The 23,672-nt window shown below is 39.6% G+C and overlaps 1 protein-coding gene across 7 annotated transcripts in view; it reads left to right on the forward strand.

Annotated features, from left to right (window-relative positions):
* Positions 1–2,805: 2,805 nt before the first annotated feature.
* The window catches only part of LOC142082331 (epigen), a 69,738-nt gene continuing 48,871 nt past the window's right edge, over positions 2,806–23,672 (forward strand). For all 7 annotated transcript variants that reach the window (XM_075150451.1, XM_075150453.1, XM_075150454.1 and 4 more), the window contains exons 1-5: positions 2,806–2,986; positions 11,450–11,634; positions 12,951–13,073; positions 18,379–18,531; positions 19,300–19,407. In XM_075150451.1, the coding sequence (XP_075006552.1) occupies positions 2,841–2,986; positions 11,450–11,634; positions 12,951–13,073; positions 18,379–18,531; positions 19,300–19,407 (715 nt within the window). In that variant the 5' untranslated portion in view covers positions 2,806–2,840. The remainder of the gene's footprint in view (positions 2,987–11,449; positions 11,635–12,950; positions 13,074–18,378; positions 18,532–19,299; positions 19,408–23,672) is intronic.

The raw sequence follows: 23,672 nt of genomic DNA on the forward strand, positions 1-23,672 counted from the left end.
TTCCGGCAGCTGGGAAGGCAAAACCGAGAAGAAAAAAGTGGAGAAGTGGACACAAACACATAATATTCTCCCAGGATATAAAAAGAAATTACTCACAAAATTTTTTGTAAAGCAACATTTCCTAATACAGGTTTTCACAAGAGGAGTTGAGAACAACACTTCTTCCCAAACAACCATGTTTGACTTCCTCTTCACACACAAGCAATTATTACGAGATAATTTTAAGTTGATGGGATTGTTAATGCCCAAGATGGTATTTTATAACTCTAGTCCTTAATCATATGCACATAAAAATACTCCAAGTATAACAGACTCTGAAGCAACCTGTTAAGAATACCCACAGCTGTCAATGCCTACCTCTGCACATTTTCAGCTTTATCCTTTGTACCAATTTCATCCGTGCATTTTTGTGGATCATATGCATACTGTTATTTATTATTGTAGCATTTTCATAAGCTTTTCTATATAATGTATTCAGCAGATCTTAAGCAACAGTTACGTCACTTTTTGTAGGCTATGCTCTGCAAACTTAATTATAAATATTGTTATAGCAGTGGTGAGCTTTCAGGTTTTTTTTCAGGAATGATACAAAAAGGCAGTATATTATTCTGGTGTGAATGACTGATATTGGTAGCATTTTTGTATATGTGCATTGCTGCACGTAGCTTCAAGGTCAAACCTGAGGTTGCCAATACGGTGCAGTTTGATTGGTGTGAAAGTTAATTTAAAATGTTGTGGTGTTTTGGTTTTTTTTAAAGTTGTGATATTTAAGTTCCAAACTCGAATGGGATTTAAAACCTAAGCAGTTAAGTCAAGAAAAAAGGTTTCATACTCATATTATTGAAAACCTATTTTTATTTGTCTGTCGGGGTCAGTGTGAATAGCAGGAATCCAATTGGTACAAAAGGTGATTTTGCATAAAAGATAATGGGTAACATTTTTTTTCTGTTGTGTTCAGCATTACTGACTGTAAGAATATGCTCGCCTACAATTGTCAAACATTTTGTAACTGATGTACTTTTGAAGTAAAGCAATTCTTCAGTCACAATTTGCATAGCAAATTTTATCAAAAGCATTTATAATACAACTGCTTCTTTCTAGTGTGCTAATTTGGTAGAAAAATATATGATGGACGTGCTATTTGTGGAAAATTTTAACAACAGCAATTCAAAGTGTTGTAGTCAAGTATACAAACCTTGCATAAAAAAGAAGAGTGGACAACTTTTTTCATCCTAGACTAAAAGAAACTTTTGACAGAATTCTCTTCTCTGTAATACCAATTTGTAGGACTACTGATATTTTTTTCATTTCCCCATTGTGTTTTCTGTTATCTTCTTCAGCTTTTCTTTCTTTTAATGTCTTGCCTATTTTTTGTAATATATATAGATCTCCTTCAAGTAACCTACTCCCTTTTTAGGGTTACTTGCAATTCCTTTTCCCACCACCACATAAAGTGTCAGTGTATCTGTATTTGAACATCTCTGTTTTTATGGAACCATCGATATGAGTCCTAAAAAAACAGCATTCCAAAAATGGCTAGATTTTATATAAATGAGCTTAAATATTCAATTTACATTCCTAATCTTTAGAAGCTGGATAAGATAGATTAGCATCTGAAGATCTTTGTTCTATCTTAAAGATCTACTATCTGTGCAGGACTGTACATTTTCACAGGACTTCCGATATCCTCACATGTTCATTTTACTCCAAACGGGACAGTTACAAGAAATAATCATGGGAGTAAGGGACAGTGTATATAACTGTGTCAATGAATCTTGGATAAGTGTTCTTTTTTAAAAAAGCTTTATAATTAATGCAGTACGTACACGCTAGATGGTGTATAAAGTTTGGTGTCGCTGCTGTTTATAAAATCAGGGATGGCAACCTAAAGGGGAAGATTTACATAATATCTACAATACTAGAAGAGAAGAAGATTCTAGGACAAGTCATTAAAAAACAGTACGCACATTGTCTGTGGAAGCACCTCAGCCACGTTCCTTACGCAAACACCTAACTGATCAAAAAATTTGCCAGTACCATAGCAGAAACTGCAGCCTCATTAATCTGTCGCATCTTTTAAAAGCTTTCGCCAGCTTCATAATGGAATTTGCCAACTGTCAGTAGGCTCAATAGCGCAGGTAAAGTTGCCGTTATTGTTTTGGCATGCTTTGTATATGCTATTTCACATGTCAGTTTGCTTTCCTTTTCCCCTCTGCACAGCGGAATTTTTCCACATATTTTGGTGAAAACTCTGCCGTAAAACATGAAAGAAATATGTGAGTTGCAAGGAAGTCCACACGACTTCACCTGGGAAAACAAGAGGGTGCAGCTGAGAATTACGAAGGGCATTGATGCTTGTCTGCGTAGCTCTGACTCGGCGTCGGCTTTGCCCATACCACATTTTGGCGGGAACAGAAGTCCATACCAATGGAAGGGCGGAAATGAAGACCGCTTTTTGCACCGTCATCTGCAGAGGTTCCTGCCACGATCCCCCGAAGCACTGCAGGGCGGCACGGGCTGGGGAAGTGGCTAGGGGCTCACACACAAACCCGCAGGGTTTCTCACCCCCGGGCACGGTTTGCCAGCCCCACGCCATCACACGAGTGAGGGCCTGCCCACAGGCGTGCCTTCGCCAGAGGCGCTGCCGCCGCCCTTTCAATTTTGGCGGGCGGTGTATTCGTCTCGCCCCTCAGGCCCCGGTGTCCCTGTCACAGCGACCGGCAGCTCCGCCCGTCCCTCAGCAACGCGCGCCGCCCCGCCGCGGCCCCGGGCCCGCTACTTGCCCTGGCTCCTCCTCTCGTCGCTTGGTTGCGGCGGCGCTTCCGTCCGTCGGGACCGACATGGCGGCGGCGACCGCCTGCGCCTTCTCCTTCTCCTCCTCCGTGCTGCGCCCGGGCTTGGCGCCGCTGAGGAGATGGCGAGCCCTCTCGCGCCCGGCGCCCCGGGCCGCCTACAGCACCAGCAGCTCCCCTCGCAGCGCCGCCAGGTACGTCGCACCGCTCGGGGCGTCTTCATCCTCGCTCCCTCCTCCTCCTCCTCCTCCCGGTGCGGCAGGGAGCGTTCTGGAGAACGGCGGGCCTGGCGGCCGCCGCGCGCGCGCTGCCGCCGTTTAACGGTCGCGCTGGAAGCCCGCGAGCGCGCGGCGGGCAGAGCGGGCGCCAACCGCCTGAGGAGGGGGCCGGGCAGAGCCCGGCCCGGCGCCCGCTCCCGGGAGGCCCCTCTCCCTCGTCTGTCGCCTCCGGGGTGGCTGCCCCTGGACCCCGGCCCGGCTGCCGTTCTCCCCGGGGAAATGGGGCTCTGCGGGGTCTGTGCCAGCGGGCAGAGGTACCGGGAGGGAGGGAGGGTGGGTGGGCTGCGGCACGGGCGCTGTTGATTTGGTGGGGATTTAAACGGTGCACTGAAATGGGGCAGCCCGTGCGGTGTGGCCTTCCTGCCTCCTCCCGGGGGGGGGGGGTCTGGCTGTGAAACATTTGTTGGCTCCTGGGACCTTAAAGAGCCTCTCAGTTGATTTGCAGAGAATTGCTATGTATATTAATTTTTTGGCAGCTATGATGGCTTGTAGGCGAGTATTTTAATCTTTGCTAAAGAATATCCCTGTCGGTGTGAAGGGACGTGTGGTGGTGACGGCCCATCCCATTGCATTTCACAGTCCTCAGCAAGGCAGGCGGTGCGATACTGTGGTGCTCTTTTGTTCTTGAGAAAATAAATTTTAAAAATACCAATTTTAAAAATAAAATAATAATAACTGAAATAAATAAATAAATAAAAATCATGTTGTCACGCAGTGTCTCATGTAGCACCGCAGCGGGCAGGGATCTGCCAGCGTTTGGTGGAACCCCAGGGCGAGCAGGACGCACTCTTGACACAGCGAGAACCAGACTTCTGACATTTTTACCCTGTGTATTTCGTTTAGTGTGCTGGCTGGATTGAGCCGCTCGTGTTGGTGTTGCGGCACGGCAACTACGAGCGCTTGCCTGCGTGTGGATGGGAGGGTTTCCGCTGAGCTCTTGCTTGTCAGCCTTTTCATTTATACTGGAGTTGTCTTAAATACTGACCTGAAAGTTTGCTCGATTCAGCAGGTCACAAGTAGCCTACGCTGAAAGCATTGTCTTTGCTTTGTGTTTTCAAACATGAAAAGATTAGTAAGCCGTACTGCGACAATTGAAATAAGAGTCCGACCTGCTAGGTGTTCTATATATCCTGTATAACAGAGGATTCGATTCTGCTGGTTTTGGCACAAATAGCTGTATTTCTGGAACAGTGCATGCCTACTTCTGTTCTTTGCTGCTAGTAACAGTTTTTTCCAGTTCTGTGAAAAGTAGATGCTCCTGTTTGAAGGAGCCACCCTTACAGAGGTTTTCACGTGGTATGTATGGGATTGAGAAGATCCTATTGTGATACCCCGTATGATTTTGGGCGTTTAATGTGTAGGTTGATCTGAAATCGCAGCTGACATCTTTGTTTCTGTAATGTCCTGCAAGTCACTGGATGAGCTAACAAGAAGGATTCAGTACGTTAATTGTTCTGTTCTAAACTCACACAGGGTTCAGAATAAGAGCATCTGTGACTTTGAAGAGCTTTGAAGACTTTGAAGAGCATTACAGTGCAACTAAGGAAAATGGCAAGATATTGGAAGTTTCTCTCGAGCTCTATATTTAAAGCTTGCTTTTTTTTTTCCCCTCCTGTGAGGGTGAATCTTATAACTGGGTGGTTTTGCTGAGACAGAGTTCTGAAGGTCCAAATAACAAATGTGATAGTATTTACTGAGTTGCAGTCAAGTATTCTTCTTGATATTTATTTCGCGTATGAAAATACTAGTTGATGCATAGAAGACAAATGACAGTCGAATTCGGGAAGTCACAGATGTTTTCAAGGTGGCCTTTGTTTTACTTAAACTGGTTGCTCAAGAGGTTGCTGGAATTGGAAGGTGAGCTTTGTGCAGCAGGTGTGCGTATGCTGCTACTTCATCTTTCCCTGATAAACTCTCAGCACCTTATGTATCACATCAGGAGAAATGCTCAAAGCTTTAATGGTTCTTGAGTAAGTCCAGAGACTTCAAAAATGTGCTATGAATAGATGGTGACTGTGAAGCAAGAAGCAGATTCTTGATAAAATATACTTGATAAAAATAAATCAGCTACATTACATAAAAAGTAATGTTAGTGCAACTGTTTTCTTACTTTTGGGAAGGTAACTTCTGGAGTCATGAAGGATAGAGAATAATCTTGGAAGGAGGAGAACTAGAAACTTCTCCGTTCGGAATGGCAAATGACAATGCATTGCCACCTGATTTGTCTCCTCTTTAGTATTTGCATTTAACCCAGGAATGGTTTCTGCTTTTTAGCCACTGGCATTTGAGCAAGTTTCTTTCAGTAACTTGGTAGGTAGTAGCAGGAAGACTGTGTTGTTGTTTTGGGTGCAGCTAAAATGTGTAGACGGTTGGGTTTTTTCCCAGAAGCGCTGGCAGCAGCTGTCTGTTTGCAAATATGATCTTATTGAAGCGAAGAGTTCTTTTCAAGAAATGGATGAAGTATGTTATGGGTGGGATGATGCTCCTGGCAGTTTGTTTGGGCTTCCAGGATTTTTCCCCCCCCGCCCCCTATCTTAAAGACTAGCAGGGGAAAGAAGTAGTTTCAGAACTCACCACTGTGCATTTCTTCCGTATGCTGTTAGGGTAATATTTTAAAATCCTTAATGTTCTACCATCACATCTACCATGTGTCTATAAAGTTTAAGGAAGTGTCTCCGAATAAATACGGTGTCTGCTGGCTTTTAGCTATTTCTCCTGTGTGTTGAATTGTTAAACATTTCTCATGTTTGACTATGCTGATAAGCAGACAAATATGCATCTTATTAATATAACAAAACATTAATAATACTTTATTTTACTCCAGTTGTGTAGTTTCTTATGGTAGAGACAGAGTGCAAAACTGATTTTAGACCATCTCAGAAAGCCTGGTGAGTTTTTTTTCCTGAAGGTTGTTCTTGGTGCAGATTTGTTCATCCCCCAGAACATGGTACAGAAAAAACCACAACTGGTCAGACTTGCAGCACTTTGAAAACCAGTCCAATTTTAACATAAAACCAGAATGCTTTATTGTTTTTGCAAATGACTTTGAACTACTTTCATCATGGCAAACTAACTCAACATATATTAAACATCAATGTTAAACATGTTTGTATACAGATATACATTAAAGCTTCAAGCATGTGTATTTGCAGAGAGTGTTGAAATGTTTTAGATGTTCAGGGTAGTCAGCCAAAGAAAAAGACTACTGCTGAAGGATGTCAAGCTTTTATTCTCATAATACCTAATCAAACATTTTTTGACCTACTAGGGCTTCCCTCCCCCCCTCTCCCCCCGCCCCTTCTCAGGGAGGTTTTTCTTTGGAACTAAAACCACACTTCTGTTACACAACAGTTTCCATGATATACTGAATTTGTACCCTTGTCTTAAAATTGTACATGAAATAGTATACCCACTAAAACTAATAATGATCAGGAGAAATAATAAATACTGCTATCTTCCTAGAAAATAGAGGTAAAATACCATCACATACTTGGCTTATTTTATGTGTCATGCAAAATTCAAGCAATGAAAGTCAAAGTAGTCAAACATTAGGTGTAAGGATAAAGTAATTAATTATGGTGATTAAATTAATGTATTAAAATCTTTCGTGGGAAGAACAGTATGTTGTCTTGCTGTAATGTTGACCAGCTGAGATAAATTACATCAAGGCTGAAATAATTCACTTTAGAACATCTCTAGGTAGTCTTCACTTGTACCACCTGTTGAAGTGTTGAGGTTTCAATTTGTGTAACTGAAGTGTGTATGGCTAAGTGTAAACACTAAGTATTCGTGTTCTTGTTTTTAATAAAGTAGACCAAGAGAATGGTAATGCATGAATAGCTGCTAATTGTGGAATATCTAACCCTGTAAAAGAAGATGATAATAATCTTTATATTCTAAGTAATGTAATGTTTGTTTTACCCTTGTTTTTGGCCTTGGGCTTGTAAAAATTTAGGTTCTGGCTGATTAAGGGCAAAACTATTTGCTATATTTGAAGGTGACAGAAGCTTTCAAAACTATTTGGAAACTTCTGCTAGGAAACATGTATGAAATTATGAACATTTCAACCTAAGTGGTGGTTTTTGCAGCAGCGGTATTTACAGCTTCGTTACAGTGATGGCATTTTTCAATGCAGAGTTAACCGAGTGGAGATGTGGAGTGATTTGAATAGCTTGGGACTTGTGACAACTGGGACACTTGGTTTCTGAACCATTACAGTTACAAAAATTGTTAGCTGTGTTTCAAAGAAGATTTGCATTAGTGACGTTGTACTGATGTTGGTAAACTATGGGTGGTTGAGCCTATGCGGCTCAAGACAGCTGTATGATCATCATAGCTATGAGCAGATGATGGAGCGGGGAAGCTTTCTTGCCTTAAACAAATAGTAAAATTTAGAGAAGGAAAAAAAAAACAAGTCATGAGATGAGCTGCTCTTTACTTCCTTAAAAGAGAGAACAGTGCATCTGTAACTTGACAGGCTCTTTATCTTTAGCTCTGTAAGATACAAAGGTGACCTTTCACGCTCCATTTTCTGATTATTTGGTCATTTCAGTTGCTCTGTAGTTCATGGACAGTCTCCAAAGCAAAGGCTGAAAGTTTTATCTGAAGATTTCTTTTCCCTGTACTTCGCTTTCATTGAGTACCTCCTTGAGACCTGGAGACACTTTCATAATCATTTGCCATAAATGTTCATGCTATTTACCGTCTCCCTTCCCAGCACCTTTAAGTCATGAATATGAAAAATAGAACCACTCTTTGCATTGATACCTTTCTTAATTTCCTCAAAGTATCCATTTAGCTGTTGGAATGCCAGAAGAAGGTAGCTCTTTTAAAGCAGGGCCATCCCATAACTTCTTGCTAAGGTATAATTGTACTTGTTTTTTTCTGCGTATGTGAACTAACCTGTAGTCATTTTGATCTTCTATACCCAGGCTGCCCCAGAGTATTAATTTTTCAGAGTAGTCTTAACTTAAAATATTTCTGTTTTCAGGCAAGTTTTGACTTTGGCTGCGGCTTGTAGAACTGACTGTTGCCTTCAGAAAGGTCCAGGTGTTGAAGGGCCTTATCACAGCACCTCCTGGCTAGGATATATTACATGCATTTTGTCCTAGCTTATGATGTGTCTGTCAGCGTGAGGGTTTTTTCCTTCTGTATTTACGTGTGTGTGTGGTTTTGCGTTTTTAGCACTGTTTTTCTGTTCATTTGAGTTGTTTTTGACCCTTGGATGGCTGAGAAGATTGAAAGTGATGCCGTGAGAATGGTCAGATTTAAGCGAAGATAGATCTTGAAAACTTAATGAGTCTGTGGCTAGATTTTACGGAAGAGGCATGCACTTAAAATTGTTTGCTTGAAGATTAGGATAAGTTACCCTTTGGCAATGCATTTAGAGTAAAAATAGAATAGAAATGCGATACGCATTCATATGGATTGAAAATATTTTTTGGCACCAAAATATGGTTAGGTCCTTGTATTCTTAAACGTATATGGCATTGCCACACAGGTGAGCATTAATTATTTATTTGGTGTAATGAGTACATGGAAAGAAGTGTTTTGTGCCCAAGGCATCTATAGCTAAAACATAAAGAATGAAGATGAGAGAGAGAGATCTATGAAAATGAGCACATACAGAGCACGCCATACAGGAAAACAATAAAACCACATCTGTTAGCTTAATTATTTTTCTTTATATATAAATTTAAATTAAACAGTGCAGAAGCTTGTGTTTGGGAAGTAGCTAAGGCTGGTGAAAAAAATTGAAGGAAACAAGGTATTCATGTTTTTAGAGTGCCGAGTATGTTTCTAATACTGTGCTTTCCTGACAAAGAGTTGGATAAATTGTTCTCAGCAGAGTGTGGGGTTTGGCTTTTTTTGTTTTGGTTTGTTTTTTTAATTTAAATACTAGGCACCATGATTATCTTTTTTTTTTTTTTTAAAGTTATAATGCCACCTTGTTGGTGTCATCATAACTCATCTGGAGTCCTTGCTAACTGTGTCAGTTACAAATGGTAGTCATGTTGAATTAATTTATTCAATTCAAAGCAAGGATTACAATATGTGTGTGTGTATGTGTGTATACATGTGAAGCTCTTTATCTCAAAGAAGGGAGCGAATGATGTTTGCAGAGGGGAAACCTTCTCCTACTCAGGCTTACTTTCTGGTAAGTAAAATCAAGTAATGAGTCGACGGTCTTTGATTAGGAGCTGATGAACCAGGAGCGTGTTTTTTCTTACCGTGCTGCACAGTTGCCCTCATTAGGAGAGGAGCGAATTTGTCCACTGGTAACTTTAACTTTGTGTCTGTCTTGGTAGTTCTGCTTCTGGGGAGTTGGTGGTTTTTTACTGCATTTTTACAGATAGAATAGTATTTACTTTCTTGTTACAATATCAGATGATTATGCCAAGAAACACTGTTAACTATGTGTATGTATCATGTTAGGATTCTTGGAGTTTATTTGAGAAGATGAGAGGTTCAGTTAGTGAAGGACATAGTGTAGATAAAAGCTTGAACTGTGGTTGAACATGTCCCGTGGACATGTACAAGGTGAGGAGCACCTATGCTTGCTCGCAGGGAGCAGACAGGCAGGAAGATGGAGAAGATTCCAAAGACCAGGATAACAACCAAGGTAAGATAAAGCTGACACTTGGAAGATCTGAATGAAGTAGTACTTAAGGAAGTGCTGTTCAGTCGAGATGCGCTTGATCTTTGGCTGGTGAGGTGAGTATGGGAAATTGACAAAAGATGTTAAGAGCTTTACCGAAGGGTAAGTCTTAATATTGTTGTCACTAAAGCGTCATTCAAGGGTGAGGGTAGGGCTTGTAAGATTAAGTAAGGAATTCGACTTGCGTTCCATTCTGCGGCGCCTCTGGAGCGCGGTTACGGTTTACCTTGTATGCCATTTGAAATAAACTTTATTTTAAAATATATTTTGGGGATTGTCGTGTTACTGCTTACAGATTGTTCATTTATATGAAGGGGCTGAGCAGTAGTAGAAGTTAGAGAGTTGGATACATTTTTCTGCATTGGAAATAATAGTATTCTCAGGTATCTTGCTCTTCCCTATGTAGCCGAGTCCTCATAGAACCGTTCTTTAGTAACCTAAAATGTAGACTGGATTGCTTAATCTGTCAGTCAGTTACAGAGGTTAAGTTTGGATGATTTCTTTATATAAGACCATAGACAGTCTCTGATTTTGGGTGGTCCTGTGGTTGTCCTGTCCTGTGTGGTGGCGGTGTCGCTGCTGCTGGTCACCCCTACCTTCCTTCTTCCACACCCGTGTGCATTTAGCTTCTTTGGTCGTGAGGATTTCTAAGAATGTTTGAAACTGCACAAATTTCTGAAATGAGTAAAATGCAGCTTACTCTTTTTGCCTGCTTAAAGTTATGGTTTTGAATCTTACACAAAACCATGTTATAAACCAGATCAGTGATACAATTTCTTGCTCTATAGTTTTCTGAATCTTCCTGCTTTCTCCCCTCTAAGCACCACTACCACCAAGCAATAAAGTTAGTATTTAAAGGCTGCTTATCTGATACAAAAGGAATTAACATCTTAGCATCTCAAAGTTACACATGCTGGAGGTTTCTTGTTTGTTGTGGGTTGGTGGAGTGGGGGGGGGGGGTTCCACATCCTTGGTTGGGGCCATGATCACAGCAATGATAGAGGGAAAGAGAGGGACTGAGGAGTTCTGAGACAAGTTCAAGGCGCAAGACTTTGTCTGTTTTCGTCTGCTTTCCTACATGGGTAGGGCAATGGTTGTGGGCCATTGATCCAAGGCGGACGTTTGTCTGCTGTAGTGCTGGGTGAGGGGCAGAGGGAGGTACTAGAGGGACAGGGAATTGAAAGGACAAAAGTTGGGAGGGCATGACAGAAGCTCCTGAGTTAGTCACCGCTGCCTTATATGAGTGAAGTCCTAAGAAAGCTGAGAAATAGTATCATCTAGGCTTGGGCAAAAGAATAGTGTGAGTAATCCCACGTCACATAGATTTTTGAAGGAAATTTGGGAAGGAAGGTGGGTAAAAATTCCTTAAAACAGAAAAACTTGAGGGCCTAAGAATGTTCTCATGTTCTGTTCCCAAATGCAGGAGTGCATAGATTTGTTCAACCTGGCTGGCTACGTGTGTTGGGAAGGTGGGGTGTGGCAGGTGAGCTGCTCTTCTGTATGCCCTGATGGCACATTCCTGCTCTTCAAATAAGGGAGTGGGGAAACACTTCTTCACCCGGGTGGATTTGTAGTGCGTTACTGTTTTTCAAGTAATATTTTAAATACTAGCAAATGAACTTATCAAAGCATTTACAAGTATTTAACACGGTAGATCACACACTTGTGTCCTGTTTATGAAATTTTACACCTAAATATTGTGTATCTTTTTGTCTTTATAGTCATGAAGCAACCGTTATCTCAGGGACAAAGCTTGCTAAACAAGTTTTGAAGGAAGTTCAAAGGGATGTAGAATCGTGGATATCCTTTGGGAACAAGAGACCTCATCTCACTGTCATATTAGTAGGAGACAATCCAGCTAGTCATATCTATGTCAGAAACAAGATAAAAGCAGCTGCAGCTGTAGGTATGTGTTACGTAATATAAACGATCCTTTGGTAATCACAAGATCTGTTATTTAAAAATAAAACATGAAAAAAGTGAGGGAGAACCTCCTTCGTATCTTAATTTAATTTTGCACTGTTTTCTTCCTCGTCTTCTCTGATGAACCTAAAGAAAAGAAGTTGCATTGACATGTGAAGAAAGTAGTTTTAATGGCACATGAATGGTAGTCATAAGTTCAATTGTGTATTTTAAAGTGTTTTTAGGAAGCAGTTTGCACTCTTACCGTTAGAAACTGGAAACGAAAGGAGAACACTGGGGAAGTTTTTTGATAGGTAAATATCTTAACTGGCTTTGAGAGGCTTGGTGAATAAAGGTAATCAGAGAGAAATTATGTCAGTTTGAGTGTTTCCGCAAGACACGCTGATTATTTTTGAATGTGAAATACTTGCTTAAGAGCTTGCCTCCTCAGATTCCTTCTTTTATACGTGGATTTTTCAGTCCACCTCCAACTGCGGTAGCAAACCCTACTACCCTTGAATTGATGGGAACAGTGATTAAGTAACCAGTTTCACAGGAAGATATTGAGAAGAGCCCTTTTCTTCATAATGTCAATAATTTCTTCATGATGTCAACCTTCTTGCGCGTCTGCTGTATGTGATGGAATATATGTCCTGTTGAATGCTTAAGGTCCACCGCAGAGCCAGGCAAGCCAATCCAAAACCAAGGCTTCACAGTTCTGAATATGAACGGCAAAATGTCAGACATAATGAAATAAAACAGTAAAGCTAAGTGACTGATTACCTAGGATAAAGCCTAGTCAGTACAAAATCTTATCTCCAAATGAAAGGGTAACATAACCTAAAGAGGGAACTTCAGTGTTGTTGCTATCAGTGAAACTGCAATCTTGTTAAGTAACTTGAAAAATTTTCTTTTCTAATAACGAGTTTTGTCCCACAGAAGTAGTAAAGCTATCAGATAAAATGCCAGTAATAGTAGTGTAGCTTTATCTGTTCCCTTTTAGTTGTAATTCTCAAGCGCACATGTGTAGTAAAGTTACATGGTTTGTTTTCCAAATATTTCTAAACTGTTGTTTAATTTTGGAGCTACTCTGTCCAACTAAAATTTTTTTCCCCTCTATGTTTCGCTATAAGATGGTACTTAACATCTAGAAATACAGCATTAAAGACCAGACAGCGAAAGCACGATTTTTAGCAAGTCCTCCATGGTTATTTAAAACAGCTGTTAAGTATCGGACAGATTTTTAGACAAAATGGCTAAGCTGTCCGCAAATAAATTTCCTGATACTAATATGTGTCTTCTGTTTTTGGCTTTTACCAGGCATTTCTACTGAGATCATACTGAGGCCTAAAGAAATTTCTCAGGAAGAACTCTTAGATATGACGGTAAAACTCAACAAGGATTCAACAGTTAGTGGTTTATTAGTTCAGCTACCTCTCCCAGGTAGGTGACATCTTTTGTCTCCTCCTCATATACAGTCAATGTAAGAGGGAAGAGTTTGACAATTTGGGGTTGCAAGTGTATCTGAGTGATATAAGAAGCTGTTGAAAGAGGACGTGCATAATGAAGGATTAGTTGAGATGTTCAATTTTTTGTTGTATACTAGCCTGCAGTTCATTGTAAACAAAAAAGCAAATTAAATCGTGAGAATCGCTTCGTATTGTCAACCTAGCCTTTTCTTAAAGTTCAGTCAGAATGCTCTGTCAAGGAATTTCTCTCCACACGCGCTTTATCCAGTTTATTTCTGGTTTTTTGTGCGTGGGTTTAGTTTTTTTGGTTTTTTTTTAACATGTTGCACTGTTTTGCTTTGAACTCCAAGACCTTTGCCATATTTTTATCCCCTATATCATGCCAAGTTATGCTATCTAAAGGATGATACTACGGCCTTTCTCACAGTGATTCCAGGTTTTGCCTTAAACATTTGTTCATGTTTTCTATGCTGTCCCTAATGCTCCGGGTGAGCTTTGTGCTAAGCCTAAGTGCTAAGCCTTTGTCCTAAAAGCCTCTGCTATATTCTTGCTTTTTATTTCCCTTCTCCTCATTTGTAATGAAGTCTCACTAAAATATCACTTGGCCATAGCTGGCAAAATGGTATTTTGGCAGTAATAAAACTTGTGGTTTTCATCTAACTCTATGGAAATCAACTTAGTTAAACCACTGTATGCTTCCTAATGGAGAGGTACATAAATTACTAGAGTCATTGTAATAAATGGACTGGCATGTTGGATTTCCCCTGTCTCTGTGTTTCCGAGTGTTGTCTTTTATCGTGCGTTTATACAGCACACTCTTAAGGGCAGAAGCTGTCTTTTTGGCACATCTAGGCATGATTTCTAGCACTAGCTGCGACTCCAGGGGTTACTGTTTGTAAGTATCTCTGATGATGGTGAAGTTGAAGCTTTGTTTCTGGGTAAGCTCTTCATTTCCACTCGTATTGCTAGTCTTGGTCTTCACTTTCAGACAGTTCTCACTGCTTTTATTTCATACCTACGAAACAGCAAAAATTGGGGCAGGTGCTGAGTGTTATAGAGGAAGAGATGCTTTGTTTGTATTTGTAATAAACATCAGCGTTTGTGATTAGCAAGTTTTGCACTTCGTGTTATATGAAAGCTAACTGAAATCGGCCGCTTGTTGAAATAAGTTGGCCACAAGGTGGAAGCATAACACAAGTAAGGAGGCTGAAATCTTGGACACCAAGTCAGAAACTCTGGGAGCTGATGGAATGTGGTCGCTTTACTTTGAACAAACATCTCTCCCGCTAAGAACAGATTAGGGGAAACAGGTAATGTAACAGATTTTCATTTCAGTAGTAACAACTCATGCAAAAGATGGAGCACTGAGAGCCGAGGGATGGAAATCTTTCTGACTGAAGTGTGTAGCAAAGGAAACGGACTCACCCGCTGGATTCCCAATCCAATATTGTGTTCCCCAGAAATGGGAGATGTCATGTGTTACTTGTCTTACTTGTGTGGGTACTTGGTAAAACTGTGAGGTACCGCTTGCAGAAATGCATTTTTTTATGAGGAGAGTATCGGGTCATTACAGTCTGCTCTAGAGCTGTCTGCCTTCATCGATACATAGTTCAATAACAGAATTAAGTCTGAAAACTGTGAAGTCTTGAAACGTAGTGAGTTTAAAGCTGTGCGACATTTGAAAAGCAAAAAACCTGAAGATAATTCTAGGTGTGTCAATTCAAATGTCTGATGCTAGTACACTTAAATGTTTCAGCCCTGAAGTAGTTGGTTGAACATCCCCCTCTCAAGAACTATGGTACGTCTGTCACAGTAACTACGTGAAGACTGACTAGCCTTCCTCTAACCTATAAAACTTGCTAGTTTGCGGCCTTGCTGTTGCCTTAGTAAAAACCTGAGAATAATTTAATCAATAGCAGAACTTCTTTGATATTGCCTTGTCTGTATAGTAAAGTTTAATATGCAAGTTGTCATGAACTGAAAACGTTCAGGAAGCTCTTCCATAATAGATGTCAGATATAACTCTGATTATTGAATTAAATTTTCTCTCCCAAAGGAACTTCAGAAACAGAAGGGCGGAAAGCTAAGTTAGCTCATTTTCCAAAAATCGTTCGATTTGCATTATAATGGAAGGAGCCAAAGCCTAGAAGTTGTGAAAACTTTATCGGCGGAGGCTGATTATTCCAGAGTTGAGGTTGTTGTGTGGGATTTTGGGGTTTTTTGCACTAAACCACACACAGGTGTGGCTTTTGATCAACATTGGGATAAAAATAGAAGCAGAAAATAGCTTTGTTCTCTTTCACTTTTGTAAGCTGGAGGACCTTAACTTTGAGGATTGTCATCTTTGCCTGAGGAAAACTTCCTTTCTGTGCACCTTTTGAGTGCATTACTTCTGATGTGGTAATGGTTTTGTAGAGAGTTTCCTGTACCTTTTTTAAATTGCCTGGAAGGTGGCTATGAAATGTTAGATACTTATTTGAGAAAGATTCTGAAAAAGTCAAAATTTTCTTCATTGTAAGCAGCAAAGAAGTATGAAGCAAATGAGTACAAATGTGATGTCCCTCTCCCTCTGTTGTGAAAGACTCTGCCAGCCTAACTGCCGCCTGCTTTGGTGGAACTAACTGTTAAAATCGTAGCAGTGTCTGAGTATAGCTTCTCAAAATTATTTCCAGGGAGCTCATTGCTGCTGCTGAACAGCTTCCTCTGTGTCTGTATTTCTTGATCCATATGGTATGTTTTAGAATCCCTTTGTGCTATGTTTTTATTTTCATCAGTCTTCCCTTTTGAAAACTAGTCTTTTTTTTTTTGTATGTCAGCATTAGAGGCACATGTTGTTTATTGTGTAAATAAGAGTTTCTCTGTGTGTATGTCAGAGTAGCTAGGCAAGCGATGCCCGGTGTTATCTTGAAAGTTTGGTTAGCAAGTGCAAGGGTGAGTGCAGAGAGGAACTTGGCACGGAGAGTAGCTTGGAATGACAGCAAGTAAGTTAGTACGAATATCAGTTGAGAGGAGGCTAAGCACGTTCTGTGAGACTGACAGTAACATGCTTAAGAAATTATTTTGTTCCTCTGGAAATAAATCAGGCTATCTGCAGTCAAGTGGAAACCAACCAGGAAAATATATTTCTTGAGGCAAATAAAATCTACTCATTAAGTAACATAGTAACTGTCTCTATAGTTTGAATTGGTTTTGTTTGTTTGTTTGGGGGTGGCCCGCCCAAGATAGTGTTTTGGAACTGTCTCTGATGAGGAAGGGAAGGTGTCCACGTCCTCTCCTCTCAGGCCCGTGTCAGCCTACTTGTCCCCAGCTATGCAGCTGCATTTCTTCCCGGTACTACGTGCCCTTTTCTGAAATTCCGCAAATCAGTTTTGATGGAAAAAGAAAAAATCCATGTGAAGCATGATTTCTTTCCCTTTTACATCAATGTATCTATTATCTGTCTATTTCTGGGAAGCTGAAGGCAGACAGCAATGAGGAGGTGTTTGTAAAGATCAGTGTTCTGTCCTATCCCAGGCGCAAGGAAAAGCGTGGCTGCCAAGTTTTTGTTTGATGAACAACTGAAGTTAACAAGTTTTCTTTTGCAAAAACTATTTAATAGGTTGCTCCAAATTTCTGTGTTCTTGTTTTTTTTAATTCCCCAGGTTGACATAAAAATAAGATTATGGTTGCCTTCAATCTGGATTAGGCTAGTTTGACCTGTAAGAGACTCTTTCCTCAATGTACTTAACACGTTCATTTCCGCAGACCTTTCTGAGTAGGATTCAAAAGGAAACTTACTCCCATAAGAAAATGGAGAATTAAATTGTAAATCATAACAGTCTGGTTTAACTCTAGGGTTTTCTTAATTGTAAGTCTTTTAACAAGGGATTACCACATCTTAAGTTTTATAACATCCATTATATCTTTTAATTAGCTAGCTCATTTTTATCGCAAAATCACAAAATACCTAAGTAGAGCTAGTTGAGTACTAAATTCAAGCATCCCATATATGGTTATAAAATATTTTTACTGGGACTGTCTGAATTTCGTAATGAACACTCATTACTGTTTATTTGGGTTTTTGTAAACAGCCTGTAATGCTCCTGGAATTGGACATTGGGATATATCACCTCATAATTGCAGAGTTCTCTTAGGGATCTAGCCTAGATAGGATGCTGTATCCTTATATAAAAAATGGAAAAAATAATCTTTCTGAGATGGAAGTAAAGCTGGAAGTGTAATCCTGGAAGCAGTTTGGGCCGTTATTAAACCATGAAGCAGTAGACTAAACTGACTCCGCTCATTGCAGGCGGGTTGGACTAGATGACTTTTAGAAGTCCATTCTAACCCAAACTATTCTGTGATTCTAAAATTGTGACTGAGGTACCACTCGGTAAATACATTTGTTAAACAAAGTTTCCTTTCTGGATCGGTATCAGTTTTGTAGAGCTGTTCCTCTGAAGTGTCTTTACACATGCAGGCTTTATACTTGGGTTTGTAACTTTGCAGTGGTAGGACTGGCTAATGCGTATTTTTTTTCATAATGAGTACCAATGCAGTATAACCTTTAAGCAGTTGCAGACCTATCCCGTATCAATAGTGCATATGAAGAATGTTCATTATGAATAGATATGAATAATAAATTTTGTGCAGGTATCGTCATTTAAGCCGTACTTCGCGTTTCGAGCTCATCAATATCAAACAATTTTATGCGTTCTCACAATTTTCCAATGAAGTAGGATATGTTTTGGTCCTACTCAATAGCAAATTACTAATAACAGTTGTATTGTTGTAAAATGGAAGACGAAAGCCAGACCTGCAAATTTATTTCAGCTTTGGGTTTCAGTATGTTCGTTTAAAACTTAGGTCGTGTATCCTTTGTGATCTTAGAGACAGGTAACATGCACAATAACTTTACTCAGATGATTTTTTTTTTTTTTTTTTGAGCCACTCAATCATTAATACTTGTAGAATGCAGAACTGACTCTGAAGTGTCTTGCTAGAACATATATTTTTATAGTTACTAAGTCATCATTCTCAGCTGAGTATCGGCCTCTACTGTTTTCAATGAATCTGTTGTGTTAGCAGTGTCACGGAATAATTTAATTTTCAGTAGATGACTTTAAAAGGTGAAGTTGTAACTGCTGCTTTTAGAGGGGGAGTGTAGTTTATTCATAATGAATAATAATAATTACCCTAGCTGGACGAAACTTGCGTGTTTCCCTGTGTAATGACTCAGATAGTATTGATGACACCTGACAAGTGAAAGAACTGTCATTTGAAAGCAGTGTATTTCCTAGATCACATAGATGAACGAACAGTTTGTAACGCTATCGCACCCGAAAAGGATGTGGATGGATTTCATATTATGAATATTGGACGTCTGTGTCTTGATCAGCCTTCTATAATACCTGCCACTGCTGCTGCCGTGTGGGAAATTATAAAACGGACAGGTAAGAAACAACTGTATTGAAACTCTTTTTTTATCTTGGAAGGTGAATGAACGATGAAGTCAGGTGTGAGTTAAAAGGTGTAGGTTATCTAAATGTATTGGGCCGACTGAAGAACAAAAGTTTAGAGGATTAATCTGAATAATAAGGAGGTGCCAAATAGATGAGATCTTTTGCCAGTAGCATAACTATTAATTAAGCGTAGACAGTAGTCCACGTAGAATATGTGGTGAAACACTTGGGTAACTTATTTTCTGCGTTTTATAACGTTGCAAGAAACTTTCTGTGATATTGCTGACCTCCTGATTATTTGTCAAATAAAAGATTTGAATGCATGAGTTCTTGTGGGGGAAGAGGAAGAAACAAGAACAAAAATGGGAACATTTAATTCAGTACTAGAAGGAGAAAAGAATGCTTACCTGTTCAATAGTTGATATTTTATAAGTATAATACACGTGTTCTTATTGGTAGACAGAAGAGCTTCCGTTTCCCTTTGTGGTCAGAGAAGAGAAATTAAATCCCTCCAAAGAGTGATTCAGACAACAAAACTGGCAACTCACTCAGGTTTCTCTAAGGTGAAAGCTGAAAGTCATTTTGTGGATTGATCCCTCAAGTTCGGCCTTATGGATTTTCAAGTCATGTTGATGTCAGCAGTCCACAACAGAAAATAATTATATCTTGGGGATTAAGAAGAAAGCTTTAGGAATATCAAAATAGCAGAATAAAATTGTTTGTGTTTTTTTTTTCCTTTTGTTTTTTTCTTCCTATAAGGAATACAAACATTTGGAAAAAATGTTGTTGTAGCTGGAAGATCTAAGAATGTTGGAATGCCTATTTCAATGCTTTTACATACTGATGGAGAGCATGAAAGGCCTGGAGGTAAGTCCAAGAATGTTGTTTTAATGTTTCCATTTGTGAAATCAATAAAATAAAGCTGACCAGAGGATTCAGATAAAAAGAGAAAGCTTTTGTCTCTTGTACAATATTAGCAACCAGAGCAAGAAAATAAATTTGCCAATGTATTTCCTGATGTATTCGCAGGAGAGCGGTTTCTGGACTCGACTTTTTCTGGTGTTATGTCATAACTTTGTCCTCCATTTGAAACAGCTACTGTTTAAATGTGGTCAGCACTGAATGCTGAGGATAATGACTGATGGTGTGGCCTTAAAGAGCTGCAGAGGTTCATGTGATGTTTATACAAAGTAGTATAGCTATATGCCTTATCCTCATGCTTATGTAATATTAATTTCAAGTTTTTCATACACACGCGCGCACACATATATACATATATATGTGTATATATATAAAAACATATGACATGATTCCTCTGTGTGTTATGTTAGTGAGGTGGCGATTATGAAAATAGCCAAATGACCCACAGAGTAACTTTTGAGTGTGAGCTCTATGATATTACATGTTGGCCTGGGGGATTTTTCTGCAGTGCAGTTTATATCTCCCTGGAAATTGGGGGTTGTGATGGAAATATTTTTAAGTAATTCTAATTACAGAAGCATGCATGTGCTGCTCTAATTGTGCTGTAGAAAGAAAAACAAATATAATGTAAATAGAATACTGTCCTTTTGCAACTTCAGTTTGATGTTAGAAACTGCCAAGGTGGTGTGCGCAAATGAGGTAAACATGAATGTTTAATCCCAGGCATATTTAATAGGAGTGGAGTGAAATCTGTTATTAATATAATAAAACACTAAAAGCTTCTTACTAATCATAGAGTTGGTTTTTCCATTCAGTCTCTGTGGGAAAGTTGCTATTTGAAACTTCTCTCAGTGTTTGAATTGTAATTACCATCAGTGCATAGTTCTGGTCTCATCCCCATTCCCAGGAAAATTAGTAGCATTTTTGCCATTTGCTGCAAATACTGGGTTATATATAGTACTAGCAGTGCCGTTTGGCGTTTGAAATAGGCTTCGTATAACACAGAGTTATGTTGCAAACTACTTGCGCGTTTCTCAGTTGGAAATGAGAAGACTTAGTGACCCGTGACTCTTTCAGCAACTTGTAACAAAACCCAAAGTAGTTGCATGGATGTTTTATTAGCTGTAACTAAATACTGTTTTGTAGCTTTCAGCTTTTGAGTTAGCTGGATACGTGGCTCGGTTTTGTTCACTTGTATCCTGGGTTAGTAGTTCTTACTTGATTGCCTGGTAGTATGACTTGTTTTGGGGGGCCAGTCCAGGAGTTTGTTGGCCTGTGAACGAACTGTGTTGTGCTTCACGGTCATCTGCCCATGTTCTGAATATGTATCAGAAAATATTATTTCACTGGCAGCCCTACTGATGCTATGTATGTCAAGTATTCTATGTAGGGACAGAAAAAAGTTGAGATATTCCCTTACCGACAAGGACACTGGAATCTAGATGTAGAAAGAGTTAACTCGTTGAAGTTACCTTTGCTTATTCTGAAGAAAGCGATTTATTTTTAAGGTAGTTTTTCTTGTTTTCCAACCTGCCAAGTGGTAGCATTCAGTATAAAGCAGCTGGCAATGAGAAAACAAAGGAACATTTGTACTTCTTTTACAATAAATTAGCATTGAGTATGTATTTGTCATGTACATGGTGATAAATACTTCAGTAGTTGGCGTAGCTTTCTTCCCTACTACTGCTCTGAGCAACAAGAGGCCAGCCTGGACGGCGTGTGGAAAGGAAGGCAGGCTGAGCAGTGGTTTCAGCTTTACCTCAATGGCTATCAGAATTTCTGGATGTATCATGGCAGAGAAGTAACTGAAGGCCGCTGAGATAAAGCTGATAGGCAGTGAAAGAGAACGCATAAAGCTGAAGTATAATGAGATCAAGGAGGTGGAGCTAAAGTAAAGATGGGAAATCTGAACATAATAAAAATAATAGTTTAAACGGAATAATCCTTTCCACCTGTTTTCTTAGTGGTTAATAGTAGGGCAAAATTTGTGCCTTTTGATCAGACATCTGTCAGGATGCAAGATGAGGTAGCTTTAGAAAGCGTGTTAAGTTTCTAGATGAAGTGTGTTTTGGAGTTGAAAATTACACGTCTGAGTTGCTAATTTTATTTTTTACCAAACAAAGTCAGGCTTTCTTCTTAAGCACGTGTTTAGAGCAATTTTAACGTGTTAATACAAATGAAGTGGAAACTTTTTTTTTTCTTATTTTTTTTATTCAGTGGTTGGGGACCAGACAAGACCTACAATTAAGTGCTGAAAAAGATCTTTCTCAGGTTATCAGTCAAGATAGCTGATAGTTTTGTCAGCAATTGGGCTGATTTGATTAAATAATTTGTATTGAGAAGTGATGCAAAGTGTGTGTGTGATATTATTCTTTTTCTTTGTTTTTGTTGTAGGTGTTAGTTGTTGGTTTTTTGCAGATTATGAACAAAACGGAAAAACTGGGGTCTGTCTTCATCTGTGATATTTTTGTATGTAGAAACTGTAATGTCCTGCAGGTGGCAATACCTGATCAGATCAGAAAACTATCTGAACCCTTAGAAAACAAACTGTTTTGTGTAGGCAGGTCAAGAGACTATCTCTGTTTTATAAGTTAGTGAATTGACTCAGCAGTATCATGTGGAATCTTAATTGCTAAATGTTCTCCTCTTCTTTCAGCAGAAGTAGCAGTGTAAAAATAGTTGTTTATTTTCTGTTTTGGCATGATCACAAATAAATGGAAAACATACCCTTTCTGAGGTGTCTGTAAGCTTCTGGACTTCTATTCTGAAGGTAGGGGCTGCTCCCCCCCCCATTTTCTTTTTTTCTTCTTCTTTTTTCTCCTTTCCTTTTTGGTAGTGAGAGCAATTACTTGGTTTCAGGAGCTGACCACAGACACATTTTCACTGAAATCTTGATGGGAAAATAGCACTGATTTTATTTCTCAGAAGGTGTGAATATTTGTAACTTTGGATTTTATCCATTGGTTTTTCTCAACCTTTCTGCAGAGTCCAGAATAAGAGGTCAAAAGAATCTCATTATGTGTATATTATTGGAAGTAGTGATTGTGATTTTGGGCAAGACATCCTCCTCCTTTTGCTTAAAATAGATATCAGAAGACTCCTCTATTTTATTCAAGCCTTTATTTCCAGAATCCAGTAATAAGTCTATTTGCCATTCATGTGTGAAGGATGGCCCTTCAGAGAATCCCTAAGTTGTAGCGTGATTGATAGAGCGTTAGCCAAGAAGAGGAAAGTGTGTCACATCAAAGAATAGGCATGGTTTTTCTGCAGGGGTCCAAGTGATTTGTAATTAATATGTTTGGAGAATGAGGCCTCCAAAGAAGGAAAACTCTGACCGTCTATACAGCCTGTACGCTGCTCACTCAAAAGAGTATGTGCGTGGCCTACGTAAAAACGAATCAGCAGCTGGAGACATGCTGCTTTAGATTAGCAGAGTGAGGAGTATCAATGAGTAATACTTCAGTCCTGTTCCAATTGTTTTGTCTGTATGAGTTGTTATTTCATGATCCCAAAGGTATTTGAGGAAGAAAGCTGAAGGAATCTTGACATGCAGGCTTTATGTACTGGCTGGGATGTTGCTATCACAAGAAGGGTTACTGCAGAGATATTTTTAAGACAATTAGCTGTGTAAGCTCGCAATGCACTTAAATTCATGGGAAGTTATAGAAAGTTGGTGACAGACTTCTAACTTCTGTCAATTCCCCTTATTTCCTGGAAATGCTTATGCACATCTGTACTTTTCTGTTCTCATTATCTGAAAATGTCTTGATCTGCTTCTCCTTGAGGAGACGATATGCACTATAGAGGCTGAAGGAAAAGAGGGATCAAAGATGAGGGGAAAGAGCAGAGAAGTCAGAGCATAGACAGGTTGAAGATGAGATGCTTGAGGAAGAGAGTTAATGAGATGAGAAGCACAGATTAGATCAGTCAGACACATTCCAGAGGAAGCAGATGTGGTGGTAATGTCTGAGATGGCAAAAACTTTTAGTTTAATAGTTAATAATGAGGCTTAGGAGTCTATGATGAGTGGAAGGTGGAGATGGGGGGGATGTAACACCTGAACACTGTGCGGTACAAGTAGTTGACAGGGAGAGTGTTGGGAGGAGTCTCCTTTCATAGCTGTTAGCTTTGCTGTTTTCTTGGGCAGTACTTGAGGGATCAGCACGCTTGCTGTTGGAGGCAGTATGAGACTTCAGTCCCTATCCCCACGA

The sequence above is a fragment of the Calonectris borealis genome, chromosome 4 (genome assembly GCF_964195595.1).
Source record: "Calonectris borealis chromosome 4, bCalBor7.hap1.2, whole genome shotgun sequence".
Classification (NCBI taxonomy): domain Eukaryota; kingdom Metazoa; phylum Chordata; class Aves; order Procellariiformes; family Procellariidae; genus Calonectris; species Calonectris borealis.